The 14,766-nt window shown below is 33.9% G+C and overlaps 1 protein-coding gene across 1 annotated transcript; it reads right to left on the minus strand.

The window, feature by feature from the left end:
* Positions 1-1,217: 1,217 nt before the first annotated feature.
* Positions 1,218-12,600, minus strand: LOC132741609 (uncharacterized oxidoreductase YjmC-like). Its single transcript, XM_060729823.1, has 11 exons — positions 12,194-12,600; positions 8,060-8,063; positions 6,267-6,370; positions 5,851-5,931; positions 5,288-5,349; positions 4,740-4,892; positions 4,144-4,270; positions 3,378-3,496; positions 2,815-2,910; positions 2,061-2,171; positions 1,218-1,409 (listed from the first exon to the last, which is right to left on the minus strand). Exons 1-11 carry the CDS (start codon positions 12,354-12,356, stop codon positions 1,362-1,364), a joined length of 1,068 nt encoding a protein of 355 aa, XP_060585806.1. The 5' UTR covers positions 12,357-12,600; the 3' UTR covers positions 1,218-1,361.
* Positions 12,601-14,766: the final 2,166 nt, after the last annotated feature.

The raw sequence follows: 14,766 nt of genomic DNA on the forward strand, positions 1-14,766 counted from the left end.
CCATATCTTGGTTTATCCAAACATAACCATAACCGTATTTGTATAAAAGTTCGCGTACATGTGTAACATAAAACCCTATCAACATTTATTTCAAGAAGATATTTTATACGAATATAAAAATAATATACTTCCATTGTTTTTAAGCGCACCTGACCACGAAGTGGTTAAGGTGAGGTATAGTGATGGGACTATGTCCGGCGTCCGTCGTCGTGCGTTGTGCGTCGTCACAATTGGGTTGTTAACAGTCTAGCAGTCACAGTTTTGATTGGATTATCATCAAACTTTGTCAGAATGTTTGTCTCAATAAAATACAGATCGAGTTTGAAGATGGGTCATCTCGGGTAAAAAAAACTAGGTCACAGGACCTAAAAAGAGAAAAGGCTTGTTAACACTCTAGTGGCTGCAGTTTCTGGAAATCAGTCAGGAAGGTTGTTTTGATGTTTTGTAGGGCGACTTCGAATATGGGTCATCTCCGGTCAAACCTAGGCCACAGGAGCTAAAAATAGAAAAATCTTGTTAACACTCTAGTGGCTTCAGTTTTGATCCAAATATTCTGGAAATTTATCATGAAGATTGTTTTGAAAATTTCTGGGTGAAGTTCTGATATGGGTCTTCTTTGGTCACTATGTCACAGGAGCTAAATAGAAAAATATTCTGAACACAATAGTGGCTGCAGTTTTGATCCAATATTCTGAAAATTGATCAGGAAGGTTGTTTTGATGACTTCTAGGTCAAGTTTGAATACGGGTCGTATCGGTCAGAAACTAGATAACAGGAGCTAAAAATAGATAAATCTTGTTACACTCTAGTGGCTACTTTCTGATCCAAATATCATGGAAATTAGTCTGCAAGTTTGTTTTGATGATTGCAAGGTCATTTCAAATATGGGTCACCAGGGGGTCAAAAACTAAGTCACACTGCCCAAATATTAAAAAACCTCGTTAACACTCTAGAGGTCACATTTTTTTTATTCTATTGTCATCAAACTTGGTCTGGATGCTTGGCTAAGTAATTGCTTGGATGAGTTCGATAGGTCAGGTGAGCGATCTAAGACAATTTTGGCCCTCTTGTTTAGGCATAATTTGCCTTTAAGATAGCTGCCATTAGTTCGAATTAAGGCATGTGTACGCAATCGGAACTTTTCGGTTATTATTCATAATTCTTATCTAAAGTTTGAAGGAAAGGTCCGAGAAGATGCGATTGAAATGTACTTGGCGTTTGATTCTTTCTTTTTAATATATTGTTTAAACACAACACAAGTATATCATCTGTAATTGTAATAATACACAACAGTAGCACATAGTAAAAATGTTTTGACAGTGTGTCCATTTGACTGTGATCTAGAATTTGCGTTCAGCCTTCTACAGCGTTTTCATTGGCTCAATTTGTAATGACGCAGCTATATCATTCTGAAATAAAATAAAAATATTCTATATTACATCGAGTGTATATATTGTCTGTCGAGTTAATTTTAATATTTATTTGTACATACATTATTCTGTATAAATTATTCCATTACAAAAAGGTTCTAAACATTGAGAGGTATAGTTATTATATCCTTTTAGTTTCATAAAATATGTTTACGGTCGAGGACAAAAGGACAATTTCGAAACAGTAAAATCTTATAAAGACAGGCTCATAATTTGTGCACAACTAAACTCATTGGTAAGGGCACGATACAATATAAGGCACCGCAGAACGTATTGTTTGGCATGCACATATGTACTAAATTTTCATTCAATGAAAGTATATCTGTTCACAAAATGATAGTTTCTTTGAAAATCAGATTTCTGCTGTGATATCTAAAAATATAATTATACAAAATTCAGCACTAAATTAAAACCGTATATTACTTGACGAAATCAACGTTGTTTGGGATTATCTCTCGGAAGTCAAAACTGCTTGTTTACTTATCAATTAATTAATTTATTAATGAATGAATTAATTAATTAAAAAAACAAGCTTAAATGACAAATGGGATCAAATCATCGATATATATTTTTAGCGATTATTCACAGACGCGTAACGCTCAATCCAGGGTTAAAGTTAAAAACACTTACGGCATTTTTAATTTGGTTTGGATGGTACCAGATTCCACCTTGATTGTCACATTTTTCCATGTGTATTCTCTCCGGATCACCGGCTACCAACACCTCTGATTGACCATCTGCCTAAAATGAATTATTTTTATTGATTCATATCCGACTTGCATTTTAATTTTGACCAGTTTTCTATATATCAAATAATTAATATCAAATGTTAAATTGCTGCAACGACATTTGTTTACCAAATGCGAAAGAAGTGTGGCGGAATGGCCGAGAAGTTAGCGGGTCGGAGTAGTAATCTAAGGATTCCATTAGCAATCTACGGATTGCTGGCCGCGTTGGTTCAAACCCTTTCAGGGACAAGACGTTGTTTTTTCCTTTGGCAAGAAACTTTGAACGTGCTTGTTGCCAGCAACGGTTTCGAAAGTGTTCCAATAAGCTTCCAACACAATCGAACTAAAGAAATTGGTAAAAACTAAGTGAGTACATACGGAATTTACAATTTTATACTGTTTATATACAAAGTTTCTCGCTTACAAAATGGAACCATGCTTGATGAACGGGCATTCCCTCTTATTCAATCTTTCAGCACCTAAATTAGTTAAACACGATGTTATTAATCCATTCATTGTTAAGGATTTTTCTAAACCACTCAGTAGCTCATTCATGAGTCGACGGACTGAAAGACAGACATCGATAGCAAGATCCAAATTACATACCATCTCACTAAGGGTGATAAATGTTTGTGACATCCAATGTATAGACTTACTGGTTCAAGATTCCTACAATGTTGCATAAGATCACTTAGTCTGTCTGCAAACCCAGGTGCAAACGCTTCCGGATCCACTGCAACAAAGCACTGGCCCTGAAAACGAGAGTATGATTTTTTTATCGTCACGGCTATAGAAGACAATTTGTGGTGTGATATGTCAAAAAGCGTCCGTACTCTCAGTGCCTGAAAGGCTTGGTGAACCCTCATTAAGCATAGAATACATACACAGAAATATTGAAACCGAAATAACGCTGGATGATTTCATTGGAATGCTGATTTCGGTTGAATGACTGTGAATTTGACAATGGAAGGCTTGTTAATGCTAGTTGAAATTCGTAGTACACTTGTTTCAGTTTTAACATTACATGTATCTTTAAAATATAATACCAGTATAAGAAAAAGGCCAAAGTTAAAGAATACTAGTATTCAACTTTATTCTAGGGATGTTTACAGTCGAAATTTGCTACATGTTGTCGCTTTAAAATAATCAGACATTAAATACCTGCTTATAGTTTTAATTAAAATTCTAAAAACCCAAAGTGCGTATAAGTTTTGTGTACCAAGTTTGCTTGTCTATGAGATTCCTTCCATTTCCGGACATGGTGAGCGTAATTGGCACCACTGAGTATTCCACAGAAAATCTCTACCATCATTGACAATCCATAGCCCTTGTACCCGGCTTAAAACAAATAAAACACACTTTATCTTTTGTACTGACTTGATTGATTAAGAATTCAAGAGCGGAGAAATAAAGGTTAATTCATAATTTTGACAAATGACATATCATTCATGTTGAAAAACCATCATAGTGAAAGAAGCTTCAACGGATACAACCTAATTGTCCATAGTACGGAATATTTATCGTAGGTTTAGATAATGTAGTATGTACGGAATATATACCGTGGGTAACCGACGATGCGGATATCCATAAACTTTATAATCTCGGAAGGACGATGTTTAGAACTAACGAAAGCATTGTAAACAAAAAGCAGTAAAATATCAAAATATTTCAATTTATCAGTTGTAAAGAAATGATGAACAAATTTACATTTCAGCCGGAAATCTCATCGCAACCACCGATTACTCATACTTTTTAGAAGGTGCCAAAATGTTGCAATCTATGATTGTTTTTGTTAATTCAACAATCGCACTTTTACGCATTCAGAAATGAAGAAATATATAACACACATAATAAATAACACGTGGAAATGGGATTTATCGAATGAAAAGGGGAACAATTAGCAGCAAAAAGAAGAACGGAAATTATGAGTGTAAAAACAAATAATAAAGTTGAAATAATAGCATTTATATAAAATATACACATACATGTATTCTCTGCTCCACCAAGAGGACTTAAACCTGTTGCTTGTTTAGGGTCTGTTGTTGATTTCCCATCTTTATCCACTGCCCAGCCAACAGGTATAGGTTGGTCCTTGCGGTCCGCCAATTCTATCTAAAATTAATGGCTGAATTTTGAAATTATTGCACGGTTTTCTCATTTTTATCACTCTATATACTTTTTATACCTCATAGGATATGCCTTACATAGCTATATACATATTGATGAGGATTCATATCTACATTATAAATACATATGTGTATATTCGTATGAAAATGTATCACGTGATTGCTAATAAACAAATTAGAAAGGTAAAAGAGTTGTTCAAATGTTTGTCTAGCCCGCCCGAAGAAAATATTGTCATCATTGCAAAGATTGTGTAACATTTAAAAACGGCGCCAGGCATGCACAATATGAACACATCATAAGTATTTGTTTATGATCTTTTTTGTGATTTGTATTTCCTGTTACTTTAATGTCCTGCTGCTTTATAGGTTAGTAAATAACTTAACCGGCCACATCGTTCACTATACTTTAAGCAATGCCCGAAACAATGGAACCAAAATGAAAACGTAAGTTTAACCTTTCCTAACGCCACGGCAGTGGTAGCCATATCTAATACGAAACTATCGCCATCTTTGGCTGGTGCCGCAACACATATTGGATTGGTACCCAGCACTTCCTGTTTGGCTCTTGTGGGAACCAACAAAGGTGATGTATTTGTAAATGCCATACCCTACATGATAGAAATAATATCCTTTTAGATTAACAGTAATAAGCAACGCTAATGATTCAGACTGGTAATATCTTTGGTCAGCTATTTCGTAGAAAAATAATTATATGAAAATATAAGAGCAAGAGTATAACCTATTTTAGAAGAGTAATTAAAATAACTTAAGTAATATCTAAAAAAAAAACATACATTACCAAATATACATTGAGTGGTATATAACATATATTTATTCGAATATATCGGTATTCAAGTTGGAATATACTGGAATCTAAGATACAAATGAATTAATAGTTTGATTGATTTTCTTTAATTCCGATAGAAATAATGTTAAAAGAATCTTCATTCAGGACATATGCATTTATTTCAATGACACCTATGCCCCTTTGTACTTAACTTACAATCATTCTGTGCTTTAATGCATACAGACCATACCAGCCGGCGATTCCAAAATGATTTGAACCTATTCAAAATAAGTTAGATATGCTTTTCATTTTCTCAGTATACGCTTATATTGGTCTTTCTGTTCTATTCATTATTTCATTAAAAAAAGGCATCAAATAAATGAAAAAGTACAAGTTCATGATTATTTTTGATATCAATGATAATATAATTATGTATTATTGTATTCACGGATAAATGGAAAGAAGCATTGCCACGAATTTGTCTACATAAAATATTGAAACATAGATAAATTGATCTGATTATCCAAGAGGCCATAACAGGTACAAAGTCTGCTGCCAAACAAAATTTGTCACTTCATATCCAAGATGAAGATGAACTAACAATGAGTGCTCTATTTTTGTATCAAACATTCAAATTTTCATCATTACAAAAAATTCTGAAGTGTACTTTACACAACTGTATGTAAATAAAAAGGAAATATATAAAAAGAAGATATTTATTCTTAATTTACATTATCCTTTCATAAGTATTGGTTTTAAGTAACTTCGTTAGAATATACCTCGTGCCGACACCCAACCAATGCCAGCGTCTTTTGCTTTCTTAATGGCAAGGTCCATGCAAAACCGACCAATCACAGGTCCTGTCACAAATATGAAAAATATAAAAATCTCGAAAAGTTGCAGTATCTATATTTTCATATTCGAGTTGCCTTTTACTCTCCATAAATTAAGATTATAACGGCAAGGCTGAATGAGATATGTAATGAACATTAAGAGTACATATGTTTTCCTTTGTATATGTTCGCTTTAAACAGTCTGCGTCTCCAGAACAATGTGTAATAGAGTATTTCAAAACACAAGTTTGTAAAACAGCTGACACATATACATATGAAAATAGCATACATGTACATACATGTCATTCTTATGATATATATCAAAAACGTTCAATGTATGATAAAAAACCTTTTATATTTACCTAGAATATTGTTGCCTTCTACCAGCGCTGTTGCTATGGTTTCCTTGACAATTTCTGGATTTTCTATTGCCACGGTTGTCTTCGTTTTCACGTCAGTTATATACGTTATATATGTCTAAAATGAATATGTTAATTAATGAATGAGTGAGTGGGTGAGTGAGTAAATGTGTCAATGAATGAATGAATGAATGAATGAATGAATGAATGAATGAATGAATTAATTAATGAATCGGATGGTCTTTATGACCGAAACAGTATGTAATGATTCTACGAATCTTAAGTTACTTGCACACATTTGATGCCCAATAACAAATTCAATGCAAATGTTTGGTGTCTAAAGATCAGTCAATTAATTGTCATTGTATATCGTTACACTGAACACGTTAAAATAAGTGTACATTTGTTTTATTTTGTAATTTTATGTAGAAAATTAACCTTTATTATATACACACTTAATATATTGATCATTCTTATCTTTTAAACTAGACATATACTATCTTATACTGGCCTGGCACAAAGCAGCATTTCATAGCACGTACTTCTATCTTGGTAATTTCTAAAATTTCTCTAACAGAAATTGACCGTAATTTTTTTTTCTGTCAATGTTCCCTAGCGCTTTAGGAATTTAAGGAATTTACAAGATACGAGGTTTGATCAAAATTTCTTGGCCCGATGTACTTCCGGTAGTCAGAGAACCCAACTAATGGTCTTACTTTTCAATATAATCGCCCTCTACATCAATGCACTTTGCCCACCTTGTTTAACCCTTCAGAATGGAACTCTCTATATTGGTCCTCAAAGAACTCATCGACCGCCTCTTTGATACCTTCATTGCTTCCAAAACGTCTATCACGAAGCTTGGTTTTCGGTTTCGGAAACAGGTAGAAATCAGAGGTGGGCGGGCAAAGCCGGAGAATATGGGGCAGGGGAAGAATTTCAAAGCCGAAGTCAGTTGCAGCAGCCATTGCAACTTGGGATGTGTGAGCTGGCGCATTGTCGTGCAGGAGCAGAACGCCTTGAGTCAGTTTGCCCCTCCTATTACGCACTATTTCTTGACGCAGAGTCTCAATTCGTCTGCATAGTACGTACTGTTTATGGTACGACCTAGCTCAAGATAGTCAATTATGATTATCCCCTGACTATCCCCAAACAAGAACCGGTCATGCTCCCCGAGAAGGTTTTGGACACAGGACAGTATAAAAATGAACAAAGGGCAAAAACTCCAAAATTAGGCAAGGCAGGGTTATGGTTTTTCGCACTTCACTTCTATTCAATGAGATCTATCTATAAAGTTTCGTGTTGATATCTTTTATAGTTTCAGAGTTATGTCCCGGGAAAAATTCAAAGTATAAAAATGAACAAAGGGCAATGACTCCAAAATTAGACAAAGCTGTCTGTTTTAGAGTTATGTCCCGGACAAAGTTCAAAGTGTAAAAATAAACAAAGGGCAATAATTTAAGTATTAGTCAAGGTAGAGTTACGGTTCTTGTGCACTGCTCACCTACTCAATGAGATATATCTACTTACAAAGTTTCATGTTGATACCTCTTGTTGTTTCAAAGTTATGTCCCGGACAAGAAAAGCGGACAGACGGACAGACGGACAAAGAGGCAACTATATGCTCACCATTCGGGGAGCATAAAAATGAAGCTTCCCTGCTGATGGCAACCTCTGAATTTCTTCGGAGGAGGTGAGCCAGGGTGCTTCAACTGCATGCTCTGTTTTTTAGATTCTGGATCGAAGTGAAGGACCCATGTTTCATACTGAGTTATTATCCTGTAGCGAGACAAAATATATCTTGAAATGTCAGGCCTGGTTCGTTTCTGGTCGTCAGTCAACTGTCTTGGGACCCATCTAGCGGAAACCTTTGACATGCCATAGACATCAGTCAGAATTGCCTGAACTGAACCAAAGCTTATACCCACTTCCCTAGCAATGCTTCGCAGGTGTCGCATTCTGTCGCACATGTTCAGATCGTTCACAGCTTCGGCAGTTTCATCGTTGGTGGCCTTTTTCAAACGCCCAGGCCGCTCATCATTTCCAATGCTCTCCCTGCCCCTCTTAAATTCAGCTACCCATTTTGTACAGTGCTATAGGAAGGGAACTCCTTCACAAGTGTATCCATGAAGTCTTCATTGATTTCCTTGAGGGGGTGGGGGCATCCCTTTGGTCTAAAAGATCTGTGTAAAACCGCGTGTAACTCGGTCATTAATCTTATATAAGATATCGGTATCGACGTATCGTGTGAAAATGTCAGTGAAGTGGCTAGAAGTATATTGGGCAAAGAACTTTTTGATCATACCTCGTAGACTGATCCGTAGTGTCAAAATCTGATCTTGGATAAAAGGGCCTAACATAAAAATAATTAAATTAGTCCAAATCAAATAGTTATGCATTTATCAAGTAATAATTTATTCAAACAACAATAATCATAAGCAAAGAAAGTTTATCATTCCATAATGTCAAGTACAACTACTCATAATATTTGTTTTAAAGGCATATTTGGTATATATTGTAACATATGAATTATGTCCAAGACTTGCGTAATTAAAAGAATCTTACATTCGGCACAGTCTTTAATTTTATCATTTAATTAAACTCGATTAATAAATTTAACATGTAAGATCCTCTTTATATCTTAGTATAGATAATGACTGCATATATCCAATAATCATTGTCACACAATCAACAGATACAGTTTGAATCTATCTGGGGCATTCTTCCTCGTTGATATTTGTGTTATCTCGTAATTCATACTATATAGTGACAAGCGATAGTACCAGTGGTAACCAGTTACAATATATTACACAGAGGTATATAGACATTGCTTTTGATTGGAATAAATTTATATCAAAATGGCTGAAAACAATGTGGAAAATGGTGAAGTGTCCGGGCGAGTTAAGGAAATTCTGTGTCAACCATGTTTGAATAACAATAAACAAACAACAGCGGAAAAGTTTTGTCCAACTTGTAATGAATTTCAGTGTTTGGATTGTGCCAACGTTCACAATACTCACGTCTTCTTAAAAAGTCACAAGTTAGTGAACGCAAATGAGGCAAAAAGGAAACAAGGCTCGTTTGATATGAAAGGATTAGACAAATGTGATCAACATCAGAAAGTTCTAGAATTATTCTGTGAAGATGAGAATCAGCTCTGCTGCAGTACCTGTGCCATTCTTAATCATCGTAAATGTCACAGTATTGTGGAAATTCTGAAGGTCGCTGAAAGGTCAACGGATAAAGGTTCTACTTTAAAGGTTAAAATGGAGGAAGTGAGAAGGAAGGCTAACATAATCGTAGACAGCATTGTCTCATCAAAAGAGAAACTAGATCAAGATGCTAACGAAATACTAGTCAAAATACGTCGAAAGCGGGATGAAGTAATGAAAATGTTTGACGAGTTGGAAGTTTCCGTTCTTAAAGACGTTCAATCGTTTCGGAAAGAGACATTAGACAAGCTGACAATAAACCAGTCTCGAAACGAAAAATATCTAGCTGATATAACAGCATGTCTTGAAACGATTGGCGACGTGCATCAGAACGGATCTCTGGTACAACAATTTATAGTAGAGCAGAAGATGAAGAATGACGTCAATGTTCTTCACAGAAATGTCGATGCAGAATGTCATGATTTAAAGACCGTGACTGTAAGCTTTGATTTTGATGAAACATTAAAACTTCCTCCTCTGTCAGTCACTGATTATATACCAGGACAACTGACTCTAACATTCTGTCTATCAGAGGTAGCCAATACTATAGTTCCTGTTAACAAAGCAATGATTCTTACACCAGTAAAGTCCATTGATTTAAAGCAGGAAGAGGATGATATAAAAGAGCCATTGTATTCAGGGATTGATTTTTTACCTAATGGAAGACTTGTTGCTGTTGATAATAGAAACAAACAGTTTTTAGTCTACAATGACAAGCTTGAGAAAGTAGGATCATATCAGTTATTTTACATGCCACAATCCGTTGTTGCTGTATCTGAGGATAGTGTAGCGATAACAAGTGCTAGTGCTTTAAAGTTAGACATTCTCGATGTTAACAAATTTAATGACATAACTTTAGATAGAACAATTACAGTGACAACACAGTATGACTCGATATGTCAAAAAGATGAAAAACATTTTGTCGTTGGGATAATTAATCATTCAAGACCTGTTCGTATTATATCATCTACAGGAGAAGAGAAAGATTTCAATATTAGCTTTCCGACTAAGTCATATCCTATAGATACAAGCGCTTGTAATTACATAAGGAGCAGTGATAAAGTGGTGCTTACAGATAGATACGAGCATACTGTCTACATATATGACGTCAAGATAAATAAAAGAGTCGTGGTGAAGGATGATCAGCTAAAGGAGCCGTATGGTGTAGCAGTTGGTCCCTTTGATACTATCCTGGTTTGTAGTTTGAGAACAAACTCTATTGTACAGATATCACAAACTGGACAAATCTTATCATCGTACAAGTTAGATATGGAATATCCAAGCACAATTTGTGTCTCACGTGATAAATCTTTTCTCGCAATAACAAACGCGTGTCCCGATGAGAAAAAACTACAGATGTTTAAGATATCATATTGAAGACATTGATTTTGTCATTATAATGCACGATAAGTCATAAAATAACAATATCACAGGTTGAGAATTATTTGAATTTATGCAATTTTATGCTTCAAAAATGAAATGTCCGTCTATGTATAATTAGAATTCAGAAGAAATCAACCTGTTGTTTATTATGGAAATATTGTACATTATAAATAATTGTCAATATTGCATATCAATTCACTAATGTTTATTGTTCTTATTATTATTGTTTAAGGCATCTGATATTTTGAAATTTCTTCCGCATTAACAGCACCCTTGAATAAGTTTCTTACAATTCTATAAAATGGACGAAAAATATATGTATACTGAGCTTAAAAAGAAACTTTCGCAAAGTATGTGCCAGTTGTTCAAGGGTACCACTTAGATGTACACACTTATATACATGTAGTAGCTTGTAAAACTCGTTTTGTTTGCAAAATCGGTCAGCTAATCCCCGTATAAAAGCCCGATGTGTTTATTCAACGTAAAAATCGAGTTTCAAAAGGATTGAAAAACTGTACTAACATATCTACATTCAAACTTGGAGAAAGTTTCTTTTTTGTTTCAGTATATCTTATCTTAAATGCTGCAATTACAACGAATCACCTATTATTACATACACCAATGTTTTCATAACATCTAGTTTTCAGACGTTTCGGTACAACGTACCTGAATTTGACTTTCCGTCATACTACCATAAATTTCATTTAAACCTACTTTTCAGTTATAATTATTACTTATATAAATTGTATGCTTAAGCATTTACTTTGAACGAAACCGCCTTTTAAAAAAAAGCTTTTGAATATGCATGATATTGAACAAAAATGGTATACATTTGTAATTTTAAATCGTCATAAACAAAGTGTATAACAATGTCATAAAACATAACGTGCATTGACTACTGCTGTAAAGCGAGTGAGGTATTAAATTGTTCCCTTGTAAATTATTATAATAATCATCATCATCATCATCATTATTGTTATTATTATTATTATTATTATTATTATTATTATTATTATTATTATTATTATTATCATTATTATTATAATAAGCTCTAAAAACAGAAAAGTTTCCAGCCCAGAGCCACAATTCCTTGCGCGAGATTGAGCGCAGTTGAACAGTTTATTCAAAATGCTAGGCAACAGTCACTTATACAATAATATACATAGAATGTGAAATATAAAAAGAGTTCCACAAAATATGTACTAGATGTAAAACTTTGGCCTCCACTTGTCGTCGTGTTACAGATTTCTTGAATATATCATACAGCAAAATAAAAGGGTTTATACCGGCATAGCAGGACTTTTTGGTTATATTTAAAACTTATACAAAACTCACCCAGTCTGTTCAAGCCGTGACTGTAGTGGCCCCTGTAATCTGCAGATACCAGAAGATCAGCCAGTGATGATCCATGTTCTTCTGAGATCCCAACTGCTTTCATACACCTGACGACAAACGCGTGAAACTCGTGCAGGGGAACAATTGATCCTTCTGATGCCATTGTGAAATAAACTATGGAATGAAAAAGAAGTTAAATTTGAATAGAAATTAAGCACATACACTGTCGGCTATCTGTTTTATTTGTCCATTTTATATTATTTTAGATCTTCCTAAGTCCTACTTTAGTTCTCTTTTTATTTTGAAACTCGATATTCTTTATCTGTATTGACGTAAATTATTAACAAAATCTTGTTTCCAAGTTACGTCACGATAATACAAAATTAGGTAACATGTGCATACACTATAACACGTGCAAAAATCGTCATAATGTCAGAAATATCGAAATTAGCGTGAAAAAGCTGATTTCATTGCACTATTTTGATCTTAATAAGGAAATAGTTTTAATTCTTCAGTGCTCCATGTGCACAGTAATTGCCCGATTAAGTATTAAACAAAACCCGTTCGATATTATAAAGTTAAGAAAAATAAGGAAATAGATAATATATGAATTAACTATAGTCGAAACAAATTTAAAACTATCGATACATGAAACAAATGCATGTGACATTGTTTTATAATCATAAAGGTTTTACTCAGTTATCCGCGTGACCAAAATATTCAGAAATATTCACGTGTCAATTAGGTGACATATATGTAGTATCACATCTTTATTAATGATGTGCGTATCGCATTTTGTAGCGTAAAATTACTACATTAGCTTATTGTTGAAATGCACAAGAATACATTAAGTATATGACCAATACTTTTATTTCACACCTTATAAAATGTAATCAAATCTCCCAATACAAATAATTATTAGATATTGCACCCCATCTAGATTTTTTTTTTTCGAGTCCAAAATATCCATTTCAAATCGCTTGTACACCTCATAATATCAACAGACAAAACTGCTCTTAAAATCAACATATGGGTATATAAGTAATGATATTAAGCGAACAACTTATTATCTAAAAAAGACAAATGCAGCTATTAATTAAGTAATCTGATAACTAACCATAAATTTAAAGTTTATACTATTTCATAAGAAGAAAACAATTCTAACATACTCACCAGTTTTTAAGGCACCTGTATTCACATGAACCGTGTAAATATAACTTTAAACTTCTAAAGTGACCCTCTTATCAGTATATCTATGTGAAATTTATATTGTTAGACACGTTTTCACTTTTAACACCGGCGGTATTTCATCTGCATCGCTTCATAGCATGTATGATATGATTGTGTAGAACTAATATGTCTACAACTTTGTGGATAAAAATATTTAACTCTTAGAGGCCGTGTGGCATATTTCGCCACATTGTTAAAAATAAACGTTTAACAAGTAAAAATCAAACAAAATAAAAATGGAAAATCCAGAATTTTAAAAAAATAAACTATGAAAATTACATGGGAAGCAGAGGCATTCAACTTGACAACGAAAAAAAATATAAGCATAATGTCATTTTAAAGCTGCGTTTCCACTTGAATTCACTTTGAATATTGAAAGAAGCGAGAATATTAAAAGAAGTCTTTAAATTCCAAGACCCACATTGCTTCCACCTCTTCTTCACAACGCGGGTTCGGACGAAATGAAAAATTACGATTGTCCAAACGGAACACCGTACAACATACTTTCGTTATTTTTACGAAATATTAAGTTATGTACAAAACTGAAATGTATTGATCAGGGGAAGTAACTGCTTCGGGGAGTTTGCAAAACGCCTAGCTTGAGTCGCTTCCCCTAATCAGTTTAGAAGTTATGACTGTGTCAATATCACGTGTTATTTTTAACGGAACACGCGCATCGTTTCATTTGCTCACTTTGACGAGATGAAACGCAGTGATTTATCGCAAATAAGTGTACAAGCAATTAAAATCCATGGTATATCAGAAAGGTTTTTTTATCAGAACAATTGAGTATATAGTTATTTCTTATAACCAGTGTCACACTCGTTCATCTCTGCAAATCTTCTCTGTTCCCTTTCTCACTGTTGTTTAGCAATACCGTGGTAAGTTATAGATTTACATTTTTTGCACTAGTGCATTGCTGTTTTGATTTACAATTATGTAGTTCGGGCGAAATGGATACGGTACCCTCTTTTTTCGAATGTGTTAATTACAATGTATATGAAATATTTTGTTTCAAAGTGTATCTATTAATTTCTCTCTCGTTAATTTTCTTTTCTCACTTTTCGCGGAAATTACCTTTATATTAGACTATTTTTTCATTTCGTATAATGTTGTTTCTGATATTGTAATGTATGTATGACTAGATGAAAGAAACCTTTTATATTTTGGTACATTATTATGAATGAATCAGAATTTGTTTTTAATGTTCAAGGTTATAACTTGATATTTGAATCAACTAGCAATTTCCGGAAAGTGATGGGTCGAGAAATACATGGAGTTTAATGTTGTCGACTTTCAAATTTTGTAGTTTTGTACAACGGACAACAAATAATTAAGAAGTT

This window comes from Ruditapes philippinarum, unplaced genomic scaffold (genome assembly GCF_026571515.1).
Source record: "Ruditapes philippinarum isolate M1 unplaced genomic scaffold, ASM2657151v2 ctg1359_1_1_1_1, whole genome shotgun sequence".
NCBI classification, from domain to species: Eukaryota; Metazoa; Mollusca; class Bivalvia; order Venerida; family Veneridae; genus Ruditapes; species Ruditapes philippinarum.

Bases quoted from the DNA above. Each gene is read 5' to 3' on its own strand.
- LOC132741609 (XM_060729823.1), bottom strand. From the start codon at position 12,356: ATGGCATCAGAAGGATCAATTGTTCCCCTGCACGAGTTTCACGCGTTT. The intron at 5,932-6,266 runs GTAAATATAAAA...TATTTGTGACAG, and splicing joins AGAAGGCAACAATATTCTAG to GACCTGTGATTGGTCGGTTT. The intron at 2,172-2,814 runs GTAAGTCTATAC...AATTCATTTTAG, and splicing joins ATTGTAGGAATCTTGAACCA to GCAGATGGTCAATCAGAGGT.